This window comes from Phodopus roborovskii, unplaced genomic scaffold, assembly GCF_943737965.1.
Source record: "Phodopus roborovskii unplaced genomic scaffold, PHOROB, whole genome shotgun sequence".
In the NCBI taxonomy this organism is placed as follows: domain Eukaryota; kingdom Metazoa; phylum Chordata; class Mammalia; order Rodentia; family Cricetidae; genus Phodopus; species Phodopus roborovskii.
This window is the reverse complement of record NW_026125052.1, coordinates 16,455,790-16,472,733: the sequence shown is the minus strand read 5'-3', so window position 1 is coordinate 16,472,733 and position 16,944 is coordinate 16,455,790. Positions and strand designations below refer to the sequence as shown.

Genomic DNA, 16,944 nt, shown 5'->3' with positions numbered 1-16,944 from the left:
AATGTTTAACTAGAATTACCTTTTCCGTGAGATCTTTCCACCTGATTTAAGGGGGAGATTACTGCACTGTTGAGACTGAACCAGGTTTTAGGGGAGGGAAGGTCACTCTTGCTCTCTGCCTTCAAGAACAGACTGATGTCACAGACTTTTCCCATCCCTGGATGGGCAGGTGACCTCCATTATTTTAACATTTTAACATTCACTGCCTATACAAGCCTTAGAGTGGGGTCTGGCCAGGAGGATCACTGGTCATGTAGTTTCCTCATGACCTGGTGGCAAAAAGCCAGAAAACTGGACAGCTTCCACCCTGCCTCCCATCATGAGATGACAATGGCTTCTGGATCCCCGCCCGCCTCACCCCACAAGTCTTTGTCCCCAGTTCCTAAGGCATGGCAGATACAGATCCACATTCGTTCCCAGTGTTTTTATTGGTAGCTGTTAATTTTGTGGCGTGAGCACACCTCCTACACTCCCAGCTGGAAGCTGGCCTTCTAAAGCATCTGGACTTGGGTGGGATTGCTTAGTGGTTGGGCCTGGCCTGGGCTGGAGCAGGGAACAAATGACATTTCCACAAAGCAAAGAGTTCCCACATGTCTGACTCTTCAGGGTAACACAACCGCATTCTCCATGCCCACAGGCCTTCCTTCTACCCGCTCAGCGCTGGGGTGTTCTGTGCTGAGTTCGGTTGGTCACAAAAGCATCAGGTTCTGAGAGCCCAAGTGCCTTGGTGGGCCCTGGTGTTGGGGAGACATGGGACTTCTGTTCTGAATTCACTGGAGGGGAGAAGAAAAATGCTGAAGAAATGTCCAAAGGGGAGGGAGGCAAAGCTGCCGCCAGTCACCATTCCCTGGGCTCTCCCTCCCTTGGGCCCGCCCTCACCATCCTGCCAACATCCCCGGCGAATGTCACCCCCTTGCTTGCCCGCTGCTCCTGGGAGCCAGTGCTGCTGCCACTCAGAGAGTTCCTTCGCATGATGCCTGGGAGCAGGGTGAGGGAGGGAGGGCACTAAGTGAGGAAGGGGGCAGCGAGGAGGGGGTCTAGTCCCCCAGAACCAGGGCTAGACCACCAGGGCCTGACAGATCTTGTCAACAGGGAAGGAGTCTCAAGGGAAAGATGAAAGCTGGGTGGCTGCCATCTCACCGGGGCCAGGGAGATCAGAGCGCTGCAGGCTGTTGCGGCGGGAAGTGGGGAAGCTGCCCTTGGAGAGGCGGCGCTGGCGGCAGGACAGCATAGCAGCCGGGGCTACAATGCCAGGTGGGGGCTGCTTCCCAAGCCGGCTGTACAGGGCCTCGATTTCTTTCTTCTGAAGGGTCTGCAGTGCCTCCACTTCCGATAAGTGCCTGAGGGTGCACGTGGGGGGAGGGGCAGCAAAAGGCCTGTCATACACTGTGATCTCCCAGGTCTAGCTCTAGCTCTGCCGCCGTCTTCCCCAGACTCACTTCTGCCGAAGATTTTGCAGCTCAGCCCAGAACTCCTCATCCTCCCCGCTGCTCTCAGACTCCTCACTGCTCAGACACAGGCTGCTGTAGGAGTAGTTCATCCACACAGGGCTGGGATGACTCAAGAGTGGGGGGCTTCCCCCAGTTTGGACTCCATCGTTCCCTTCCTCTTCCATCGTGACCCCTAGGCCCTCGGCTGCACGGTCACTCTCTGCCAGAGCCTCCCTGGTCTCTGGTCCTTCTGCAGCACTGTCCTCTGTGTCTGAGCTCTCTGAGGTCAGGGAAGGGGTTGGAAGTTTTAGGGAACTGGAGAGAGTTGGGGGTGCTGGTTGCAGGGGTGGCTCTGCTGGTTCCTTGGATGAAGTCACTTGGAAACGCCCAACAAGCTGGGGCTTTCCCTCTGCAGGAGGATAAGGAGGAAGGAAGAAATCTAGCAGACTATAAAGAAATGTGTTGGAGGTAACAGGCAGGGGTCAGAGACCTCACCTTCAGAGATGGGTGTCAGTCTAGCTTCACCCAGTAGTGGCTGAACAGAATTTTGGGAAACCTGCAAAGTGCGGTACCATGAGGAAGGAAGGGATCCAGAACGGAGGCCACCCTCATCCCTCCTCACGCCCTACTCACCTCACGCTGTGTCTCAGCCTTAGCCGTTAGGGGTGAAAGGCTCTCCGGGCTACAAGAAGCCAGGGGAAGGGGCATGCTGGGCCGAGGACCTGGAGGAGACTGAGAAGGAAGCCCAGGGGACGGGGACAACAGGGACTGGGCCACAGTCATCACAGCCAGAGAGAAGGCACTGGCCAGAGAGAGGAGAGGGGCTGCTGTGGTAGAGGGGAGGGGGGGAGGAGAGGGGCAGATGGGAAAAGAAGGAGGGTTAGGAGTGATTTGGGAAGAACTAGGAGAGAAAGGGTGAGGAGAGCCGCTGGGGAGAGAACTCATAGGGAGATGCGAGGATGGGGGTGGAGACTGAGACTCGCTGGAGGAGGATGGGAGTGGGGAGCTGGGGGCCTGTGGACAGGGCATTGAAGAGGCCCCGGAGAATGGGCAGGGATAACATGAAGGTGAAGTGATGGGAAAGATGGGGCATGGGAAGACAGGAGGGGTCCCGGGGGAAAATGGGGCTCCAGGAGACAGGGGGGTTCCAGAAGATGGAGAGGTGGAGAAGGCTGCCCAGCTCCTCTGTTCCAGGGAGATGCTTCTCTGGGGCTCTGTTGATGAGGGAGGGGTGAGATTCCAGATTCCCATGCCCTATGCCCTCTACAAGGTCAACCCAGGGTTGGGATGGACAGGAACAGAATGTGGAACCTACCATCGGATGGGCCTGGGAGGGCAGGCAGTACTGCTGGCTCTTCCTGAGGGAGAAAGGGGGCTTTAGTCACACTGGGGAAAGCCCAGTCCTAGGTGGAAAGTTACAGGCTGGGATTCTTAAGCCAGGACCCGCGCACTCCTCGAGGAGTCCAGACTTGAGCTACTGGGGATTCAAAAGTGTATGTGCTGAAGTATTTGACGGTAAAGAGGCATAAGATCCGCCAACCTATTCTCAAGCAGGGCAAAGGGACATAATGTATACTATGGAGCAAGAATGGGAAAGCTAGTCAAAAAGTACTAACAGCCAGCAAAACTGGGCAAAGGGCGTCTAGGGATGTGCTCTACAGTACTTGCAATTTCTCTGTGCGAATCTGCACTTATTTCAAAATAGCAAGCTAAAAGGATTCATTCACTGTTTTCTAGAACAAGAGTCTGTGGCTTTCATCATACTCTCAAATAGAGTTAAGAGCCAGTTGTAAGGTCCTCAAGATTAAGAGAAATTAATCCAAGCAGACTGCTAAGGGCAGAGTCTTTTCCTGCTGGGGATGTCTAGGGACCTGACCTGAGGGCTCAGGGCATCTTCGGCAGCCTCTGGGGGACCAGGGTCTCTCTTCAGCAGGGTCTCCACTCGCTGGATAATCTCCCGGATCCTGCTCAGGAATCCATCTCGCTCCGAGGGCAGAATGAATTCGTTATACACCTGGCAGGGGTTATGGGATAGGAGGAGGCTGTTACCACACCCTTGCTGCCCTGTCCCCAGTGTTTAAGCTCATCTGTTGACACTTGCATCATTTGCTAAGTGTGTATTGTGTGCCGGGCACCAGTTGAGAAGAGTTGTAGTCCAGGAGTTAACATGCCTAGGTTGTGTGCTGTCACATTCAGCACCAACAACCTGCTATGGTCTGCTAATTTCCTCCCTTTGCAGTGTAGATAACTAATGCTCAGGTTAAGTTCAGCTGGCCTGAGCCCGGAGAGATGGCTCAGTGGTTAAGAACACTAGTTGTTCTTCCAGAAGACCTGGGTTCAATTCCTAGCACCTGTAACCCCAGTTCCAGAAGTTCTGACACGCTCACACAGATATACATGCATGCAAAATACCAATGCACATTAAATAAAAACAGACAGTTTTTTAAAAGTTCAGTTGGCAAGCCGGGCTTTGGTTGCGCACGCTTTTGTCTCAGCACTTGGGAGGCAGAGGCAGGTGGATCTCTGTGAGTTCAAGGCCAGCCTGGTCTACAGAGCTAGTTCCGGGACAGGTTCCAAAGCAATACAGAGAAACCCTGTCCCCCCCCCAAAAAAAAATGTTCAGTTGGCCAAATCCACACTGTTTGAATCCAGGTCCACCGAAAGCTGGAGCCTGAGTTCTTTACACAGTTGCATACTTTTCTGCACTCATATAGATAGATTATAAAGTACATCAGATGGGGGCCCAATTGTGATGGCAAGGTTAAGCAAAACAGGTATCAGTGGTAAAGTCACTTTCCACTCCACAAACATTGAGTACCTGCTGTCTACCATGCGTTGTGGGAAATACTGTTGAGTACAGGGAAACGTGAAACATCTTAGTGTTCCACCCCACATCAGTACATACCAGGCTGCAAGCCATCCTGGGATAGGTAGAGCACTTCAGTGCCTTGCTGGTAGTGCGTATGGGTAAACTCCCCTGCCTCCTTTTCCCCCTTGGAGGTGAGAGGATCTTCTTTAGCAAGCATTTCAGACTTGGAAGGTCTAGAGATCTGGTTCACAACAATGTGGGTACTGTACTATTAAACACATGGTAGTGACATTTATGTTGTGCTTTTGTCTTACATTGTATTTGCTTAGTTGGTTTGACATTTTCTTCTTGTTGTTTGAAGATGGAGGGTGATAGGGTGTGTTACTACTTTGTCCAGAGTGGCTTCAAACTTGTGACAACCCTCCCATCTCAGCTTCCTGAGGGCTGGGGCTACAAGAACATGCCACTGTGCCCTACTCACACTGTGTGTGGATTTTTTTTTTTTCTTTCTTAAACCACAATTTAATCAGGCATGGTGTAACACACCTTTAACTCCAGCACTCAGGAGGCAGAGTCAAGCTGATCTCTTTGAGTTTGTGGCTAGCCAGGGTTACAAAGTAAGTTCCAGGACAGCCAGAACTACACAATGTGACCCTGTCTCAAAATCACCAAAACCCACCACCAACAACAACAAAAACCCCACAATTTAAAAAGTGCTAATAATCTATAATTGGGCCATCAAGATGGGTAAAGCTGCTTGTCATCAAGCTTGACTTTATGAGCCGAGTCACATGACCATACAGTGAACGGAGAAAAATGACTCTCACAGCTTGTCTTCTGGCCTCCACATACAAATAAATAAGTGCAATAAAAAAATCTGCAATTGATCATCCCCTCAATGCTATTCCAATGAAGGAACAGGTCATTCACCTCTGGGGATGGGAGAACCAGGGAAGGGTCACACAGGAAGTTTTGATGCTGAACCTTATAAATGTGGAGTAAGAAAAGCAACCCTGGACCAAGGAACTATGGCCACTTCCACGCATCACTATATTAGATCACATCTTTGAAAGATAGGTAGTAATTGATGAATAGTTGAGGTTCAGGGTTGAAGGAACCTGCCCAAGAAGCTAGGGGTGTATACAGCTCAGTGATACAGCACTTGCCACAAGATCCTAGATTTGATCTCCAGCACCACAAGAAAGAGGGGAAGAGGCGGTAATGGAAGAGAAACCTGGCCAAGTTCACCAAATTTCAACACATGAAACTTGAACTCAGGTGTTACATAAAAGCCTAGTGACTAGGCAGTTCTTAACCTGTGGATCTCAACCCTTTGGGGGTCTCATATCAGATTTTTTTTTTTTTTTACATTATGATTCATAACAGTAGCAAAGTTACTGTTAGGAAGTAGCAATGGACTGATTTTATGGTTGGGGTCACCACAACATGAGGAATTGTATTAAAGGTCACAGCATTAGGAAGGTTGAGAACGACTGCTAGGTTAACCCGTTTTCTGTTGCACCCTGCCCATAAGAGAAGGGAGAAGAGCAGAGGCCAAGAAAACATGAGCCATGAAAGGCACAGCACATTCTGAAGACAGGGTTCTGTTGCGGTTGGATGGACTATGGTTCTAAAGGCCATGATTCCTAATTTTAGAATCACAAAGCTGATGATGAAAAGCAGCAAGATTAGGTCCACATCTCAAACTCTGCTGCAGAGATGTGAACTCGTGAGAAAAGAAAATGGATCGCTTGGATTGTGTGGGTTCTGAGTGAGCATGGATAGAAACCATGAGGGAAAGTTTTCAGACCTACAGACCCCTGAGTAGATAGAAGCAGAGACAGGAAGGTACCCAGCCTCTTCCAGGAACTTTTTTTTTCAGAAACCTGTGTGGCTTTGATAAAAGACTCTGGAAGGGTCACATGGCTTGACAGCAGATGACAAGCCTTAGGTGTTATGTGACACCTTTCTTTGTTCTGGAGACTAGGTCAATGGCGTCAAGTAGGAGGTGCTTTGGGAAGAATTCCTAAGGCCAGGTGTTTTCTCCACTGTCACAGAGGCTGAAATCTGCCACTCCACTCTGCTGAAACTGTCTTCCATTGAGACTTAACAAAAGCGAGTCCTTGCTCAGGATTCCCCCTGTGCCATCGGCTCGAAACTCACTGTTTTCGCTAACACCCTTCTGCTTCTTTGGCTCCAACTTGCCATCCTTCAGTAACTTATCTCCCCACTTCTTGTTCTAGAACAGGATGTTTTTAAGAGGCATTCTCAAAGCCTCCGTGCCTCTCACCTTGCAGGTCTATGTTTCACCCTCAGCTCTAGACTAAGGACTCCTAAACCCATCTCTCTCCATCTCTGCCTGGCCATATCCTGTCGCCATGGAAGACCTTGACTCAGCTGTTGCTCAAGCTCTCCATGACCCTTAAGAAACCCTGCTTTCACTTCCAACTTTTCTCATTGAGTAGTCTGCTCCTCTTTGTTCCCCTGATACAGGTTGCCCTTGATATTCCTTCTCCCTAACTTCCTAGGATATCAACTCTGCAAATATTTATTGGGCATCCACTACCCACACTGTACTACGTCAAGAACTTACTGGATTACACAGCAATTTTCCTGAAGCAACTCTTAGACCCACCCTTTCTTCTCCTCCATATTCCCTTCCTCCTTCACTCCCATCTGGCTTCTTGTGTCCACCTCCCAACCAGATTCCTTATTCCTAAAACCCTCCCACATCCCACAGCAGAATGGTCTACATAAAACCCATTCTCAGGGCTAGAGAGATGTCTCATTGGTTAAGAGCACTCACTGCCTTCTCTTCCAGAGGTCCTGAGTTCAATTCCCAGCAACCACACGGTGGCTCACAACCATCTCTAATGGGATCTGATGCCCTCTTCTTCATGCAGACATACGTGCAAATAGAGCACTCATATACATAAATAAATAAATATTAATCGAACAAAAAATATCCTCATCATGTTTCTCTCTGCCTAACTTGCTTTGTTTGCTTTATAAGGTCTCATGTAGCCTGGGTTGGCCTTGAACTGCTGTGCAGCCAAGGTTGACCCTGAACCCCTGATCTTCTTGCCTCCACTTCCTAAGTGCTCAGGATTTCAGGCATGCACTGCCGCAGCTGGCCCTCGTTAGCACTTATGATCTGTGCGGAATTCCACTTCCCAGAACCTTCCTGTAGATCCCTTTTCTCCTGTGACAGAGGTTTCCTCACTGAGTCCTCACAGCACTCACATTAATGCTGTTGATCATGCTATGCCTCAGGCTGGGCATGCCCTTTCCACCCTTCCCTGCCATTTTCCTTCTTATTTGCTAGGGCATGGGTAAATGCCACTCCTTCCTGTGCTGCTCCATCCATCCTTTACTTCAGTCACAGTAGGACACCTCTAACAGGAACTATGTTACACATCACTCTGTCTACCCAGTCCTTATTGACCTCCAAGTGTCCAACCTGACTGAATAAATACAAAGTCTGAAGCATCTTCAGTGTCCCTCTGCCAACCAGTGTTTATAAACCCTTGCTGTGGGGCCAGGGTGTGTCAGCACCAGTGAATACCAGAAGGGAAATGCTTATACCCAAATTTGGCCTATCTCTCTCCCTCTCACCATGGCAGCTGCAATCTCTTCTGGGCTGTCCCCATCCAGATCAAATCGGAAGGTCACCATCTTGCTGTTGTGGGTCTGTAGCTGGCACTCCACAACTCTGTCGTTCTGGTCCGAGACCTTCAGATTCAAAGTCAGCAGAAGGGAAGAAATCAATGTTCTGCTTTAATCACGTTTCCCACACTACTCTAGCCAAAGCACATGGCCAGAATGGACAGAGAACAGTTTCTACCCCCAAGTCTGGTATTGAAACTAGACGAGATCCTCATGGGCACCAGTCAGACACTACAACTCCACTCTCCTGGCCCCACCTCCCTGGGAGTTCCCCATGGTCCTGTAGGTTATTCTCCCGTCTTTATGCTCTCCTTACACTAGTGACCCGAAGTCGGGATCGGGGTCTCCGTCGAAGGTTCTTCCCTGGTGTTTTTCTCATTTGTCCCCCTTCTCCCATGTCACTGAGGCCCGATGCTGCATCTGAGGCATAGCTGGACAGGGGAAAGAAGACAGAAGTGTTTAAGCGGACAATGGGAGCCCAGAACTTTCTGTGCCTCACCCTGGTACCCCAACTTAAACCAGAACATACCTGTCCCCTGGAGAAAAGTCACTTCCAGGGCCAGCCCGTGGAATGGACAAAGCAAAACCCTGAAAGAGATTCAATTCATGAGGTCAGGAGTCGATAACGGTTGATAATTGCAGTGACCCAGGGACATGGTGTCAGGGGTATGGGGACAATACTAGGGAAACAGAACCGGAGAAGATGGGGACAAGAATGGTGTGTTTTGAGAACAAGGGGGCAGGTTAGGGGGTTGGGATTCAAGAGAAAGGGATAGGTCATGGGCTTTGAATGACCGGAAGGTTCCCGAGAGACCCCCTCTCACCGAGGGCAAGCAGAGATGGGACTCAGCGGGGCTGGATGGCACCCCCCCAGGGGGCTGAAGGGCAGGGTCTGAGGCATCCAGGAAGCCAGAGGAGCTGAGGTAGCCATCAGTCTCGCAATCCGCTGGTAGGGGAGGGAGTGGGTCAAATAATAATAATAACAACAACAACAATAAAAATAAAGGGCTGTGGTGGTAGAGGAGGGGACCTGCCTGTGTAAAGAGCGGCCTGGAGCCAGGAAGGAATTGTGGGCATGTTTGTCCCTAAAGGAAGGTTCACAGCTAGAGTTGGAAGGTTGGGTAAGTGATAGCACTTCTGGGCTGGACTTCTGGGACCTAGAATTCAAAGTCAGGGTAACTTACAGGTGGTAGATGAGTAGCTTGCATGGCGGAAGAGGAAGGATTGGTGCTGATCAGCCTCTGGTTCCTCAGGCTCTGGGGGGAAGGCACTGGGGGTACCAGGAGCCATGGACACAGTTGCTGGAGGAGGTCCTGACTCTGGTGGGGGCACCTTCAACTCCCTAGCTTTTCGAAGTTTCTCCCGCTTCCGCTGGATGGCAGCAACCCGTTCCCGAACCGCACGGGCCACTGGCTGGTAGTCAGCTTCACAGACTAAGCCCAAGGCTACCTGGACTCAGGATGGGAAAGGAGACAGTTTCAGATTCCCCCAAAGACCCACCAGGGACCAGGAAGCTACCTAAGTTAGCAAAATGCCTGCACTCACACACAGAGTCAGGCACGCATGCTGTAATCCAGTGCTGGGGAGGCAGAGACAGGCTTGCTGGCCACCCAGTTTAGCCTAATTGGCAGGCCCCAGGTACCAGTAAGAGACCCTGTCTTAAAAAAACAAAGTTGCTGGTTCCTGAGGCATGACACCCAAAGTTAACTTCTGGCTTCCACAGGTATGCACATACACATCCGTATATGCAGAAACAGACAGACAGACAGACAGAGGATGGATCCATCAGGACACCTTTAAACTGACTTCTGGCCTTCACGTATATGCACATACACATCTGTACATTCAGGGAGATAGAAGGAGGGGGAGTGAATCTATTAGGACACCTTTTTGAGGAATGAGGAAGAAGTTATTTACTGACTAACCACCATGTCTGTTAACTGAAAACTCATCATCATTAAGCCTTCTCAATAACATTGTGGAGTGAATTTTGCTGTTGTTGTTTTGGACATAATAATACAATCATGAAGACCTGACAGCCTGAGTGAGTTAGATATCAGGCTTGGTAGTGGGCACCTTTATACAGAGCCATCTTGCCTGCCCTCAAGATCAAATCTTGATTTATACCTGCAAGGGATGTGTGTGTGTGTGTGTGTGTGTGTGAGAGAGAGAGAGAGAGAGAGAGAGAGAGAGAGAGAGAGGGTGTGTGTTCTATGTGCATGTATGAATGCATGTGCCCGCTTTGACACGGGCCCTGGGGTTGGAGTTCAGGTCTTCGTGATGGGAGGAGAGAAATGACCCCCACAAGTTGTCCTTTGACTTCTACTTGCCTGCTATGGCACCTGTACAGCCACATACATATGCACAGTCACACACAAAATAAACAAGATGTAACTTTTTAAAAAGATTTCATCCTCATCCGGAGTCAAGCTGGGCAGGGCTTTGGCTTTGCCCTTCTCTCACAGTTCAGTCTCAAGTTGTTGTTATTTGGGATAGGGTCTCACTGTGTACCCCTGGCTGGCCTGGAGCTCACAATATGAACCAGGCTGCACTCACAGAGATCCACCTACCTCTGTGACCTGAGTGCTGGGGTTAATAACGTGCCCCATTAAGCCAGGACAGTCTCAGGTTCTCGACCCATCCCAGACCTTACACAACTGCCATTTCTCTATGGAGAATCCATATCCTCACCCCTCCTCCCATTCAGGCTCTCCTCAGGCTCTTTTAAGTTTCTACCCTGGTATTGTCTATCCCCACACCTGCTTTCTTTTCCACCAGTATCTGCTCATCACCTCCTTTCTCCTTTTCCTTAAATTTAGAAGTGAGCTTTGCGGGTGAGTAAAGGAAGCGTGGCAGGGCCACCTGACCAAATCTGAAAGGTTTGAGATTAAGTCTGGCTTTGTCATTTGTTTACTTGGGACTCTAGACAAGATAATCTCTCTGAGCTTGCATTCCTCCATTGATAAGTTGGATAAAATTGCCTTCCAAACAGGCTCACGTGAGAATGCTTTCTTTAAGCCGCAAGTGATGTTAAGGAGTACCGAGCACCTGGAGAACAATTAGGGATTGGGGAGAAAAAGCCACTAAAGCATTGTCTGGCCATGGATAGTTTCTAGTCTAGCAGAGGAGTGAGATGGGAAATGCATTTCGGCATAAAACAGAGCCTACGGTTTGAGGCTGTGTAGAGCCCCACTGATTTGGAAAGAAGCATTCAATTTTTAACTCCAGAGGAGTGGCCTTCCTGAAAGTGATGGTGTTAAGCAGAGAGGGGAGAAAGAGACAAAGAAGGTGGAGAAGAGAATATAAATAGATAAACTACCAAGAAGGGCATTCCACGATAAATGAGTGCAAGAAGCAAAGAAGGAAGGTTAGGGATCCAGGGTTTGTTCTGGAAAAGAACTCTAGTATGTGCAGGTGAATTAGGGAGAGAGTCTGGGTGGGGGACCTCCTCTCGCCACGCTAGTGTCCCACCCTGGCTCTCCTATTGACTGATGGCTGCTTGGCTGAGCCCCGAAAGCGCTCAACAAAAGCAGGATCTATCTTCTCACCATCTCCTGAGCGACCTCTTCAGCAGCGTCCCTGCCTAGCTGGAACAGGAACTCAATGGCCTGGTTGTCCCGTGGGCGCCCCCCGCGCCGCGCGTCCTCCATGCGCAGCCAGAGCTTAAGACCCGGCTTCTCGCCGTCGTCCTCTTCTGCCAGCTCCACGTGCACACCTCGTTCTTCGCGGAAGAACGCATGGGCCAGGAGATCCTGAATGGTGAACCTGGGGACAGCGGGGAAGTGAGCGGAGCCTGCCACCAACTGAGCTTCGTGTCCAGGCTCCCTAAGCCCCGAGACCCCACCTCTCATTCTTATCCGTGCGGATGCAGCCTTCAATGATCTCCTTCACCTCCGGCATCTTCACCTTGTAGAAGCTGTTGGGCTTTGTGCCCTGCAAGAAGAATTGCATGAGGCCTGGAGCCAGCTCTCGGGAAGTCTGCAATGCAGGCAGTCTCCAAGGCTCGGGTGGGGGTGGGGATGCTGGTACTCGATTTCAAACCCCATTCCCGCCATACACTGTTGGTGTGACCTTGCCCAAGACTTTCCAGCTGATTGTTTTCTCATTTGTAAAGCGCAGAGCAGAACATTTGCCTGGCTCACCTGGTGGGGCAACTACAAAGATCTACTGAGACTAGAGAAGTTGTCGGTAAACTCTTAGGATTACACATATTCTTACTAGCTTCTGTGAGGGACTTATGCACGTACAATATTATTTCCGCTTCACTGGAGCCTCTTTCTGTCTGGCCCGACTTTTATTCAGATGAAGGGAACTGGCAGGAGAGTGGGAGGGCTCTGGGGATCCCTTCTTCCCCGAACCCCACCCTTCTCACCGAAGTGACCTTGCGGTAGATTTGTGCTGCATTCTGACACTCAGAGTAGGGATACTCAGATGTAGCCATCTCCAGCATGCACATGCCAAAGGCATACACGTCCACCGCCTCATCGTACTTTTCCTCATACATCTCGGGGGCCATGAATTCCGGGGTCCCTATTGGACCCACAGAAAGAATCAGGCTTCTTCCTCTTGGTCTCCTCCCTCCACTTGGGTATAGCATGGGCTAAGTAGCCCGAGGGCAGCCCCAGGAGTTCCGGTGACCAACTCTTGCCCAAAGTGTGTGCTGGGGGCAGGAAGAATGGGTCACCCTAGTTCAGTAGCCCTCCAGAGCCCTGTTGGAGCCGGGGGGGGGGTGTCCCACGCTCTTACAGACATAAGGGATCGAGCAATGGCTGGAGAGACGCACCAATGACGCTCTTGGCAAAGGAGGCGCGCTTGAGTGTGGCCAGTCCGAGATCGCCGATTTTGACAGAGCCCGAAGGGCCGGTAATGAAAACGTTGTCACACTTGAGATCTCGGTGCAGAATGGGGGGCACTCGGGAATGTAGGAAATGAAGTCCCCGCAAGATTTGACGACTCCAGCGCTGAAGGACTCGGGGCTTCATTTCCCGGAACCGCCTCAGGTACCTGGGAGAGAGCGCATAACCATGGTCGCGGTGGGGATATCTATTCCTAGATTGGGAAATTCCCTCTCAGCCCACCCTTGCCATCACCTCTGTGTCCCCTGCTAGCATTTTTTTAACGTAGGTCCGTCTGGGCCAAAAAGAAACCGAGTCAATGAGGTACAGTAAATAGGTTACAAAATAATTCTAATGGTAAATTCGTAGATAGGGCGGCTGCCAAAGGTGCTGTGGGAGCCGGAAGGAATGACTAACTGTCCCAAGCGTGGGGGAGGACTTCACTAAGGAAATAACTTCTTGTCTTGAATGACTATAAGTTCAAGGGTGAAGACAAGAAGGGATGGAGATTTTCCAGACTGAAGGACCACAGTAGTGACAGAGCAGGGTGGGAGGAGTCATTGACAATTGGGTTGGTCTGTAACTTAAGCTAGAGATGAGAGTGTGTCTTAGGGATTTTACCCCCCAGGGCAGTGGGAATCTTGAAGAGGTTTAAGGAGAGAGTTAAAGGGTCAGATTTCCTTTAGGTTGCAAGAAGATGGGATAATTTGAGGGGGCGGGGCATCAGTGGTGTGGCAGCCAGGTAGGGAACAAGATGAGCAGGGAAAACACAGCGGGAAGATGTTAAACAAAGACTTAAGACACCCCGCTGTTGAGAGTGAGGGCGCAACAAAAATAAAGAAATTTTTTTACTGGTATGCTGGGTGGACATTGTCATTCATACAGGTCAGGGACGAGATAGCCTGGTTTTAGCTGTGGAAGTCTGAGGTGATTGGGAGAAGTTCCAGGGGCCTCAGAGTGACGTCCCATCCTCCCCCTCCCACCCAGACCAGAGCTCACGTCTTGAGCGTGCCCGAGGTCATGAGTTCAGTGACCAGCACGATGCAAACCTGGCCCCTCAGCACCGACTTCCACGAGTCATAGAAGCGGACGATGTTGGGGTGCTGCAGCCCCTTGAGCATTTCAACCTCCTCGGAGAATCGCTGCCGTTCTGCTCGAGATAATTTCCGAGTCTGTGGGATGGGACGTCGGGGTCACGTCAGACCCAACCCCCCCCCCCCAGGAAGAAGAGCACGGGATATCTGGGGTAGAGCTGGGAAGAAAAGGAGTACTGGAGCATATGGCCGGGTTTATGGTTGATGAGATCGCTAGCCAGAAGGACAGCAGACCCCCAACTATTGGTTGGTCCCTTCTTATTGCTCCAAAAATACGCCCATCCTGGGCCTGGGGCAGCACTCCGGACCCCCACTGGACACAAGCGTCTTTATGCAGCCAGGTCTGGGAGCCGTGCACTCAATAGCGCCTTTGTGGCCTCTAGAGCCGACCGTGGAAGTGTGTGTGTTGGGGTGGGGTTGGGGGGGAGGGAGTTGTGCCCTGGGGCTGGCAGCCGGCAGGCAGCAGACAGACCACGGGCCGGGAATTGGGGCCGGCAAGAGGTTGGCCCTAAAAACTACGAATTGCAGGATCTAGACCGAGGTAAAGGAAGGTACCAAGAAAAAAAAGATCCAGTACCAGGGCCAGGAGACCGCCCCCCCCCCATGTCTGGGGGCTGCCCCGCCCCTCCTTTTCCCCTCTCCCTCTCCCTCCCCCTCCCCTGAGTCTGGCTGATTCTCCTGGCCTGGCTTGGAGCCTGGGGCGCGGCACTAGTAGGCACTAGGGGAGAGTCCTGTGCCAGGGCCGAAGTGGAAGGACCCTTCCTCCTGGTTTTGTCCCCTAATCTGAACCTTAGTTTCCGGGACCACTCCTACTTAAAAGTGCAAGCAACGGGATGAAGAAAATGCCAATCTGAATCCTTCTGAAGTCCAAAACTAGCAAGCACTCAGCTCCTTTGGCAATGGAAGAGGAGAACCCAGGTATGTAGAGAGGTGAGAGCCGGACTGAGCTCCAGCTTGAACTAGAGCTTCCTGTCCCTGCTCTTTGAAGCGGTTGAGAAGTCTGGAAGGCTAACTGCTTCAGAAGGGACCCGGGGAACCCCCTTCTGCCACAACTACCCTAAATCTTTTTGGAGGTGGAGAAGGTCTTGGCCTCAGCTCTGGGCCTCCCACATCCCAGTCTCTACGTTTGTAAAGGAGGAGGAGGAGCAAGAGGACCAGGGTCACAGCAGAAAGTCTTGGGCCTTAGAGGAAAAAGAGAGGAAGGAGCCATGGTGTCCAGGGCAGGAGACTGGAGGGGCTGCCCCACTACCACTCAGTTTCCCAACCCTCAAATTTATATGGAGGCTTGAAAGTGAAGCTATCTATGCGCATTGGCTCATTGGGAGCTACCATGTACCGACTGCCTCAGTTTACCCTGAACCCACCCCAGAGTCAGTGAGATCATGCTGCCAAGGAGAGCAAGGGTGCCTGGATATCTGACAAGAAAAAAAAAAAAATGATCCTTCCCTTGAAGTTGTTGTCCAGTTTTCCCAACCTACGACCTCCAAGGGGCCCCATCCCGAGGTACTACAAGGGAGCACCCAGCCACACCTGCAGCTCACACCAGGCCACCTCTACCGTGGTGTCGGTGTCTAGCCCTCGATACACGGTCTTGAAGGAGCCTCTTCCAATCTCAATGTCAAACTTGAGGTATCGGCCGTCCGGAGACGTTGCCACAGCCTGGGTCTCTGTGTCCTCTTTCTCTTCCTGCTCCCGTCGTCGCTCCCGGGCTGCAGCATCAAGAAGTCTGGGTGGCTCCCGGGACCCGGGACCTCCTGAAGGTCCCGTAAGCTCAGGACTTGTCGAGTCTGCAGCCTTCACCGGGGCTGTCCCGGTCCATGTGCCCTCGGGAGTTTCTTTGGAGCTAGGAGGTGGGCTCTTCGTGGGGCCAGCGGTGTCCGGAGGATCGGGGGGTTCCGGAAGGAGCGAGGCTGGTTGAGACCAGGAGCTCAGCAATCCCAAATCGACTGAGCTGCGGCGGCTCGGTCGCGAAGAGCGTGGCCGGGGCTCAGCCTTCCCAGAGAAGCGGCGCACTCGGCGAGGAGGTGGCCCCAAGCGTATCGGTCCCGAGGAGGTGAGAGACGGCGGTGGCCATAGAGCCAAGTCAGCCTCAGTTTGAGACATGGGGACCCCGGTCTCCGTAGTCCGAGGTGCTAGCATGGGGAAGGGCCGGGAGCAGCAGGGCGTAAAGCCAGGCGACTGGAGGCGGCAGCCTGACAGGCAGACCGGCTGGGTGCGCAGCGCTCCGGCTGAGCTGCTGGGGCCCCAGCCCCCGGCTGGCCGTTCTGGCGACCCGCCCCCAGCTCCGCCCCATGACCCGCCCCCAGCCGAGACCTGTCCTCACCACCCCCCAGAGCCACCCCCTTGTTAGCCTGGCCGGTTGCGCGGCGTGGAGCTGGGGTGCTGCCCTCACCTCGGCCGGCGGTCTGCTGCTTAGCCCCCCCGGCCCGGTGCCCTGCTCTCCAGAGTCCCCGCCTTCAAACCTTCTTCCCGGCAAGAGCTGCGTGAGTGGGAGGCAGCGGAGGGTGTGCTTCTGCACAAGGAGAACGCAAGCATGTTTGGGATGGGGGAGTTGGAGGACACTGGAACGGGATGAGACGTGACCATGGCTCCCATGCCTCAGTGGGAAGGAGGGTGGCTGGGGAGGGGCACCACCAGCCTGCACACCCCAGATAAGGCAGCACAACCCAGTTCTAATCAGGAGTAGCCCCAGACCTACATCAGTGTTTGAAAGGTAAGGTTTTCCTGACTCAGCTAGACCCCTAGTCTGCACAAGGATGGGTGTGTGTTCTCCAGGACAACCCCCAACCACTACCACCAAGAGCTGGTCACCCATCAGCTCCACCCCATCTTGGCCTGAGTCTGGCCCTGGCCAGAAAGGCTGTTTTCGCTGTGGGCTCTCTTTCCTCCCCTTCTGTTTGCCAGAGTCTTCAATAAACCAAAGTCCACATCCGGTTTACCCCCCCCCCCAGCTCCCCTTGGCCACAACTACCCCACCCAGACCAGATGGGTGGAGGGAGGGGCTTCAGAATAGTTCAGGGACTTCCATGGGGGAGCAATTAAGTGCCTCCAATTTAGAGAGCAAGCAGCCCTCCCCAAGATGTGTTCCAACAGCACTCCTCCACACAACC

The 16,944-nt window shown here is 52.1% G+C and overlaps 1 protein-coding gene across 1 annotated transcript; it reads right to left on the bottom strand.

Moving 5' to 3' along the window:
• Positions 1-419: 419 nt before the first annotated feature.
• Positions 420-16,117, bottom strand: Wnk4 (WNK lysine deficient protein kinase 4). Its single transcript, XM_051177364.1, has 19 exons — positions 15,365-16,117; positions 13,740-13,912; positions 12,689-12,909; positions 12,278-12,435; positions 11,750-11,838; positions 11,454-11,670; positions 9,090-9,354; positions 8,730-8,851; positions 8,435-8,493; positions 8,222-8,336; positions 7,855-7,971; positions 3,307-3,444; positions 2,746-2,788; positions 2,064-2,644; positions 1,926-1,986; positions 1,440-1,839; positions 1,141-1,340; positions 880-977; positions 420-773 (listed from the first exon to the last, which is right to left on the bottom strand). Exons 1-19 carry the CDS (start codon positions 15,971-15,973, stop codon positions 771-773), a joined length of 3,669 nt encoding a protein of 1,222 aa, XP_051033321.1. The 5' UTR covers positions 15,974-16,117; the 3' UTR covers positions 420-770.
• Between the last annotated feature and the right edge of the window lie 827 nt (positions 16,118-16,944).